At 44.9% G+C, this 9,751-nt stretch overlaps 1 protein-coding gene across 1 annotated transcript in view; it reads right to left on the reverse strand.

The window, feature by feature from the left end:
- The window catches only part of SMOC1 (SPARC related modular calcium binding 1), a 349,454-nt gene that overhangs the window by 217,863 nt on the left and 121,840 nt on the right, over nucleotides 1-9,751 (reverse strand). Inside the window, exons 2-3 of the mRNA XM_018552448.1 lie at nucleotides 4,122-4,293; nucleotides 3,380-3,492 (exon numbers count right to left, since the gene is read on the reverse strand). Of these exons, the coding sequence (XP_018407950.1) occupies nucleotides 3,380-3,492; nucleotides 4,122-4,293 (285 nt within the window). The remainder of the gene's footprint in view (nucleotides 1-3,379; nucleotides 3,493-4,121; nucleotides 4,294-9,751) is intronic.

A 9,751-nucleotide genomic window follows, 5' to 3' on the forward strand; every position in this document is an offset into this window, starting at 1 on the left:
CCCCCCCCCCCCCCACACACACACACACACACATATAAATCACCCAGGGAACTACAAGTTCCAGCATGCAAGCTGTAACGAGCCCCTGCTCGCTCCCACTCTCCCGGCACTCCTTAGATTTCAGACTGCATCGTCTGATATTTCGGACATCCGATAATTCGGGATTCGAACTACAGCTCGGTGCCGTTCGTATCCAGTGGTGATTGCTCAGAACAAACACCAGGCAGGCTGTATGTAAGCTCAAACAGGAATCTACTTTATTAGATGCACACACACACTTTTATAAAACAACAGTTTGAAGGTGGCCCAACCGACCACCTTCCTATTGGTCAACTGCAAACTATCCTCCAGTCCTCACCTAGGTCCTCTCCGCCATGCAAATGAGGACTTGAAACAGGGCAAGCAGCGATTGGTCCGATATGTATAATGACACAGAAGTCCCAGGAGATAAAGCATTCCAAGGACCATGACACAAGCCCCTTGCAGTAGTTCCCTGGGTAATATGTCAGAGTTGTACAGGGACAGTGAGTGCATGCTGGAACTTGTAGTTCCCTGTATGATAGGAGGCTGTTTTAACCACTTGCCGTCCGCCCGTTGTAAAAAAACGGACGGACGGCACTGCAGCATTGGCGGGTTGCCGTCTCCAGACGGCATTTTTTTTCTGCGGGCGCACACGGGCAGAAAAGACCCGACCAATGCAAACACCCGTTACCGGGTGTTTCACATATAGACGATCGGCGGCTCCATAGCCTGACCCCCTGACCCCTCACCTTCAATCCCGGGATCCGCTGCCGCACCTGTGGCCCGGGATCGGGTCGGGAGGGCGTCAGGAGTAAGAGGAAGGGAGATCAGCTCCTTGCTGACCTCCCTGCGGGCTGTGAATGCAGAAGTGATGTGTGCTACATCACTTCCGCATTCACCTGTCAGTCATCTGGCTGCTATAGCCAGAGAAAAGAAGCTGATGAAGCAGATCTCTGCTTCATCAGCTTCTTTTGGGGTCCACAGGTGACATTAGGGGTCCTAGAGACCCCTAATGTCTCCATAAAGAGGACCTGTCAGTGTGCCTTTGCTATTATATAGGGGGATTGTTATAGCAATAACAATAAGTGCAAAATATATACATAAATAAAAAAAATAAAAGTCACATATAAAAAAAGTAAAAAACCCCCCCAAAATGTTTAACTCCCCCACCCCCACGTTTACGCAGATATAAACGTAAATATGCGTCCGGTGCACCAGCGTGCAAAAACGACAATTGCGCTACACACGTTACATATCGCCGCGAACGTCGCATTGAGAGCAATCATTTTAGGGCCATCAATCACTGATAACACTAAACTGATGAGCGGTAAAAGCTTTTAAAGCGTCGCCTATGGCCAATTTTGATTATTATTGTTTTTTGAGGTTTCGATTGCGCACGCAATTTTAAGGCTTGACATGTTTGGTGTCTTTTTACCCGACGTGACCCCATCTTTTATATTTTACCAAAAAAATGGGTAATAATAAATGTTTTATCATTTAATATAGGGGAAACAGTTTTTTTTAAAAATTTCGGTAATTTTTCCTTTAATATAGTAAAAAATAAAAACCCCAGTGGTGATTAAATACCACCAAAAGAAAGCTCTATCTGTCCCTAAAAAATGGTATAAAATTAATTTTAGTACAGCGTTGCATGACGGAATAAATGTCAGTCAAAGTACCGCAGCGCTGAATACTGAAAAATGGCCTGAATGGGAAGGGGGTTTAAGGGAGAACTATGGGGTCAGTGTTTTTCCCCATAGTTCTCCTTGGGGTAACGGGAGGACACAAACTAGCGTCCTCCCGTTACCCTAAGCTCAGTATACCGCGAGCTACAGCTCCTGGAGCGGATCCCGAAGTAGCTGACGGGATCCGCCCAGCTGCGTGAGTGACAGCTGGCTCTGCCTATCTAGAGGCAGAGCCAGCTGTACCCGCCCCCTTCCCCACTACTAAGCCGACCTGTGACCGGTGTCCTCAGGAATGATCCTGTTATCCACGTGCCACCCTCCTCCTGAAATCCCACCCCTCTAAGGTCCTCCTTCAAACCGGTAAGCCCCCCCTTCTACCTGTTTCCTGTATTTGTTTAACCCTTTATTACTCTGGCTCCCCTTCTCCCCCTGTCTCCTCGTCGCCGCTGCCGGTCCATGATCCGATGTGGCCGGTGCGGCTGGGACCGGCACGGCGACGCTCTAACAGCAGATCAAAGGGAGATCATTACTCGATCTCCCTTTGATCTCTCTTCCTGTCCCCGAATGCAGGAAGTGATGTATGTTACATCACTTCCTGCATTCAGTGTCACTCTCTGGTGCAGAACACCGGAGAGAAGCTGATGAAGCAGGTCTCTGCTTCATCAGCTTCTGTGGGGGTCCCTAGGTGACATTAGAGGCCTTGGAGAGCCCTGATGTCTCCATAAAGAGGACCTGTTAGGTGAACTGGCTATTACATAGGGGATTTCTTAGTCCCCTATGTTATAGCAATAAAGTTGTACACATACGACCCTGGTAGTTCCACCACAGAATTCTGCCACTCCTAGTCATGACCGTACAGCTGAACATTTAGTAAAATGGTTCTGTCTACTGTTACCTGGTGTATACTGTTATAAGTAGAAGCTAAAAGCTACCTAGTATGTAAGCTCCAGATTTCATGGTACGGTGATGGTAACATCGATGGTATGAAGCTTCTTACTTCTCATACACTGCTTCTGGCAGAGATGAAAATTGAATATGTGCGCCTGCGCAAGTCAAACTGCCCTTTAATAATTATTGCACTACCATTGTGCGCATTGTGGAACAATGTACAGAGAATGCGTAGTGTTTGTTACATATAATTTCTGTGCTTATGTATAAAACTTTTGAAATGTTTTACCTATTGCATATAAACAAGTTATGCTTACCCTTTCAGATCGCAGTAGGAGAGTATGAGCCTGGTAATTCAGAGTTGCATATAGCTGCTTTACAATTATTTTGTCAATGCAAACCCGAATACCAGGGTCTTAGATTACCCACATACAGCTAAATGATTCCAAGGAGGGACACAACTAATCTTCCTCTCAGGACTAGTTCAGAAATGCAAGGCAAGTGCTGTCCTTTTGTGTTTACCAGCCCACCATGTTCTGCACACACAGAGAAGATTAGCACCCTGTATTAAATGCGTATAACATAAGAAAACAAATGAAACAAAATGTTGGTGAAACTTCAAAAAAAATAAAATAAACCTCCATTCAAAATACCTTCCCTTTTAAATGTTGCAAAGTAGTTCAAATTTATATTTTACCAAATCATATGGCTCTGCAATTTGATGCCTGGAAAAATGTGCCCTGTCTAGTCTTTTTAGGGCCTGCACATTATTATTCTTTACTCACTTGAGTGAAGGATCCATCCTCATTGCACTCTGGGATAAAGACAGCTTCTTGAGGCTTTTTTGCTTGTTCCAGCGCTTGAGCTCTTTCCAGACGGCATTTACTCTGGCCAGCATCTGGGAATAAAATATCAACAGTTGTACTGCATAATTTCATTTTTATATGGATGGCAATATTAGTACTGTGTTTAAAATCATGCACTATTTTTCACAAGAGACATCCATACCATTGAAAACCAATAGCAAGTGAAGGCAACATCATGGGAGTCAATTAATGTGCAGCTATCAAGGCAGAGCAAGGTATACATTGGCCCTAGTATGTGTGTATAGGAGATGGGGACCTTAGATTATAAGCTTCTTGAGGTCAGGGGCTGATGTGAATGAATAGTACGTGAAATGCTGCATAAATTGATGATGCTATATGCAAACCTGCAACAGTGTGGCATATATCTTTTAGTGAAGGAAGAAAATAATGAAATGGAGCAAAGGAGATGCAGAATGCAAAAAAAGGTCCCATGGGCTGCCAGTTGACTTTTATATATAGCTTCCTGCTCTATTAGACCAATTAAGTTTATAGCAATGTGCTCTGAGAGAGCAGGGAGGTGGCGAGGAAGCATGGTGGTGGGTTAGTATACATTACTAAGTTATCAGCAGGCTCCATCACTTTGCTCTAAATAGGTAAAGTAACGATGCCTCAAAGTTATCATGGATGTTAAATATTATTCTTTCATCAAGCAGTAAGTTACCTTTGCACTTTCCTTTATGAACCACATTAAGGGCAGCATCCTTGCACTTGGCTCTTTGGAAGTCGCATGTGGATTCATAGGTTCGACCATCTGAAGCACAAACTGGTCTGTACTGTGTTCTGATACAATGAGGGTTGCACTGGGGATCTCTGTCCCGCTCACTTATTAAATACTGTAAAAAAAGCAACATGTAGTCAAGATGCAAACAAAAAACACTGTAGGTATTGTCATAAAATATAAAGGTTTACGCTTTCACTGCCACTTACATAAGTGTTACAGAGGAAGCATGAACTTATAGCATTGGGGTCTCCTAGACTCTGCTGATTAATGAATAGCTGTGATCAGTGGATGACTAGCCACTGATCGCAGACATTTATAACAAAATGTGACTGCCCTCCTCCACTGCTCCACAGTGCCTGCCAGAGGCTTCCTGTTGTGTGCCGGCAATCTGATCCCTTCCACAACCCACTGTCTCCTGTGTACCCTCCGATCCTCACTGCTCTCCTCCCACCTGTAACAGCAGAAAGAGTGGGTTGTGGAAAATATAAAAAAATTTAAACAAAAAAACGTTCCTCATTTACACACACACACACACATACACACACACACACACACACACACATAATGTACACATGCACTACACACACTGTGGTAATGCACCTTAAGTGTGTTGGTGCACTGTGGTGCACCAACTCAATCAGGACCTATTAACACCAGTGGGGTGCACGGAACGCACGCTTGTGCATGTTGAGCACGAGTGCTGTAGTGTGTTGCTTTCTTATCTTTTATCTATTTTAAAAGTACATTTAACTCTATGCATGTTAACCCACCGCAGCTCATTGCTTCATGTTGTAACATGCTGCATTGCATCTTTTTATCTATATAATAATGCATAGGTATGAAGGCAACCACCACATTTTTCGCATAGCCTGCGTATTCAGTTTTGTAGTGTATTTTTATAGAACATGTTGTTTTGATAACATTTGTGCAACTATTCCAGGATGCACAAAATCATTAGCAGCATCTTTTTATTCTACGGGACCTATGCTTTCAGAAAATGTATGGTTTGGGGGATATTTTATAAACGTATAAAGCTGTAAGTTAAAAAACTAAAAAACGAAAAGAATAGCAAAAATGGTCCGGCCACTTGAGGTAAAGTGTGGAGAGCAGGGGCTGGCAGCGAAAGGCATAAAGAAGAACCTGTTGTTGTGTTTGGCTTTGTAAACCTAGAACCAGCCAAATTAGTACTATCTTAGCTGAAATTAGATGCCTTTAATCTGTTAAGGCTGTGTGTCATTTATAATTAAACACTTTATGCACTTCACAGGAGAGGTGACAGATATGAGCACTGCTAATGGGTGGGTGGAGCATAGTTTCAGAAAAGCCTGTCAAGATTGAAATATAGGAGCTCTCACCGTTGACTAAAGCTGCCCACACACCTTACAATTTATCTGCAGTTTTTCTGTGGTCAGATGGAAAAGGTGCGACAGATTCCTCCATCTACACTTAACTGTGTGGCTGGAGTAATCTCCACCTGACCAATCTGTTGCACTTTTTCCATCTGACCACAGAAAATCTGCAGATAAATTGAAAGATGTGTGGACACCTTTAGTTTTGAAGGTTCAAGTTCCAGGGCTTCAAGTTCCAGGGTATTTGGCTGCTCACTGACCTGGAGAGGGCATGCTTATATTAGCTGGCAAATCACCTGACATGTAAATGTTTATCAGGCCAGTAACTCAATAAGTAGTTGAGCATGTATTAAAGACCAATTGAGCAACTGATATTTCTATCCTTGACAGGTCCCTTGAATTAGTCTTATAACTCGCACTACCTTTCCATGCCATGCACACTCACGCTCTAAAGGTGCCCATACACTGAACGAATTTTGGCCGTTTTTTGAGGAACCAGCCGAAATTCACACAGTGGTGTCGGCACCCTTTCGGTCGGCATCCCTCGATCGGCTGATCGAAAGAGCTGGCCGGAAAATTCTTGTATGATAGGAGCCGGCAGCCAACGAGCTGCCCGCTCTTGTCGGGTATTTTAAAGGAGAACTATGAGGTGAGTGCTTTCCACTCACCTCATAGTTCTAGCCGACCTGTGACAATGAGACTGTCACAGGTCGGCTCAGTAGATCGGGAGGTGAGCGAACACATACCGGCGTTTGCTCACCTCTCGATCCTGTCATGGCTCTCTGCCGTGACAGGGGAGGGGCTGGATTCCCCCCTCCCCGCTCCGATCCACCAGCGCTGACTGGCGGAATGGATGGGGGAGGGGACGGGTACAGCTGGCTCTGCCTTTAGATAGGATGTTGGTGCTATATAAATCCTGTATAATAATAATAACAATCGCTACAGTGCAGTAATAATATATAGGGGTTGTTTTATTATAGACAAATAGGCTGTTCAATTTACAAGGGAGTTGCAGAAAAAAGGGGGTTGTGTTCCTTCCTGGAGATCCGACTGATTATGTCTGCCCTAATTAGATTTACACATAATTGCTTGTTACGTCCGATCCGTGGCCCAATTGAACTAGTACAAAAAAAGAGGGTTAACCCGTTAGAAGATAACGGGTTAGTAGCGGGCAACTTAAGGATCCGGACACGTCAACCAATTGTAGAAAATATATAATTTTATTGAAAAACCACACACTATTGCACATTAGATTCACTGACTACCATTAAAAACATTGTAGAACACATACAGTCATGATTAATATGTGGATCGATCCTCATTAACATTAACCTTGTATCCCCACCATGGGGGGGAGGAAAAGGTAACCGATGTAGCTATTGCTTCGGTCCCTTTTCTTTTATCCTTTACACACGTATGTCCACTTTTGTGAGTTGTATTGATCAAGGAGAAGGAACCCAAACTGGAAGGGTAAGAGAGGAGGGAGACAACGAAAAAGGAAAATGTTCTTCTGATTTTCCTATTCAAATGTAATGAAGAGTTCTATGTATATCTCTAGTTCGCAACACCCCCTCTCTCTGTTTTCGACTGAATTATCTCAGGTGTTTTTAGATGTTACTTATTTATTTATTTAATATTTCCTGTATGGATGTCTTCTTTGTTCATAGAGATATTATTCTTATTTTTACTCCCAAGTTATTTCATCTTTTGTTTTCAGTTTGTTATTGAAATTTCAAATTCTCAGTTATTAGGTAATGGGTACCACTGATTCGAATTTAACCGTGTGTGCTATTAACTCCTTTCTGCTCGTCTGCAACGTGTTACTCTAATTGGAGTGGTGGGGTGTATCAAGTCCTTTTGTTTTGAGGGAAAGGGAGTTTTCTCACGGACAGACTATCACTGGGTCATCATTAATAAACCAACCGCCTGACTCATTCCTTTTCTTTCTTCTTTTATTTAGTTTTGAGTGTAGGTGTTAGAAGTATCCTTAAGTTGCCCACTACTAACCCGTTATCTTCTAACGGGTTAACCCTCGTTTTACAAGGGAGTTGCCCCTTAGTTTAGTGAATTAAAAGAAGCTCTGGTGACTTCCATCACCCAAACAATCTCCTGTGACCCCGCACATCCTCGGTGACCCCGCACATCTCCGGTGACACCAAACAATCGACGGTGACCTCGCACATCCACGATGACACCAAACAATTTCCAGTGACCCCACACATCTCCGGTGACACCAAATAAGCTCCGGTGACCCAGCACTTCTCCGGTGACACTAAACAATCTCCGGTGATCCCGCACATCCTCTGTGACCCCGCACATCTCCGTTGACACCAAATAAGCTCCGGTGACCCCGCACTTCTCCGGTGACACCAAACAATCTCTGGTGACCCTGCACATCCTCGGTGACCCTGCACATCCTCGGTGACCCCGCACATCCTCGGTGACCCCGCACATCTCTGGTGACCCCACACATTTCTGGTGACTCCAAACAATCTCCGGTGACCCCGCACATCTCTGGTGACACCATACAATCCCTGGTAACCCTGCACTTCTCCGGTAGCACTAAACAATTTCCGGTGATCCCGCACATCCTCTGCGACCCCACACATCTCCGGTGACACCAAATAAGCTCCAGTGACCCGCACTTCTCCAGTGCACCAAACAATCTCTGGTGACCCTGCACATCCCCGGTAACCCTGCACATCCCCGGTGACCCCGCACATTCACGATGACACCAAACAATTTCCAGTGACCCCACACATCTCCGGTGACACCAAATAAGCTCTGGTGACCCTTCACATCCTCAGTGACCCCGCACATCCCTGGTGACCCCACACATTTCTGGTGACTCCAAACAATCTCCGGTGACCCCGCACATCTCTGGTGACACCATACAATCCCTGGTAACCCTGCACTTCTCCGGTGACATTAAACAGTCTCCGGTGATCCGGCACATCCTCTGCGAACCCACACATCTGCGGTGACACCAAATAAGCTCCAGTGACCCCGCACTTCTCCAGTGACACCAAACAATCTCTGGCGACCCTGCACATCCCCAGTAACCCTGCACATCCCCGGTGACCCCGTACATTCACGATGACACCAAACAATTTCCAGTTACCCCACACATCTCCGGTGACACCAAATAAGCTCCGGTGACCCTGCACATCCCCGGTAACCCCGCACTTCTCCGGTGACACTAAACAATCTCCGGTGATCCCGCACATCTCCGGTGATCCCGCACATCTCCGGTGACACCAAATAAGCTCTGGTGACCCCCCCGCACTGCCGCCACGCTGAGCCAGTCACACCGTTATTATTATACATATATATAGCTCTGACATATATATATATACTGAGTGGCCAGATTATTATGACCACCCCATCAGTACATCATTGGGCCACCTTAGTGCGAAATGGAGACGTTTTATCTTGTTAACAGCAAAGGTGTTCGAACAGGCCTTCGGCTTCCATATCCCATACGATGCAGTGTATGGCGAACAGTGCGTTCAGAGATCATTTGAGAGGATCCCTGATTAAGAGCTGCAGTAATTTGATGCACTGTTGCCCTTCTGTTGTCTTGTACCAGTCTTGCCACTCTCCGTTCTGCTCTAACATTGACTAGTCACTGACAGCCACAATTCACACGTTTCCTACCAAGATTTTCGGCTGACAGTCCAGTCTTTAAACACTTTAACAACAGCTGTTCTTGAACATTTAACGAATTCTGCTGTTTTGCTGATACTCACTCCATGGCTCCGAGCACCAACAATTTACCCACGTTCAAACGCTGTTAGATCGCGTTGTTTACCCATATCTTCAGAAAAAAATCACTTCTACTGTCGTGGTAAACAACCTACTTCCCTATTTACAGACATCCCAACCTGCAAAACCTTATTTCAGGGAGGTTCCCGTCTCATTTCAGGGAGGTGCCCTTTCTGTTTTTTGGGTTGTTTTTTTACAGCGGCCGTCGTCAGAATATAAAAGAAATAATAATGATAATATATACATACATACATACATACATACAGTGTTTCCCCCGAAAATAAGACCTAGCACTATCTTCAGGGATTTCTGTAATATAAGACCTACCCCGAAAATAAGACCTAGTTCGGTGGTAGGTCTTATATTACAGAAATCCGCTAGGTCTTACTTTCGGGGTAGCTGCACATAAACTGTGTAAAGACCGGCCGCAGCTCCCGCCCCGCCCACACGCCCGCC

Source organism: Nanorana parkeri, unplaced genomic scaffold, assembly GCF_000935625.1.
Source record: "Nanorana parkeri isolate BGI_ZX_2015 unplaced genomic scaffold, ASM93562v1 scaffold88, whole genome shotgun sequence".
In the NCBI taxonomy this organism is placed as follows: Eukaryota; Metazoa; Chordata; class Amphibia; order Anura; family Dicroglossidae; genus Nanorana; species Nanorana parkeri.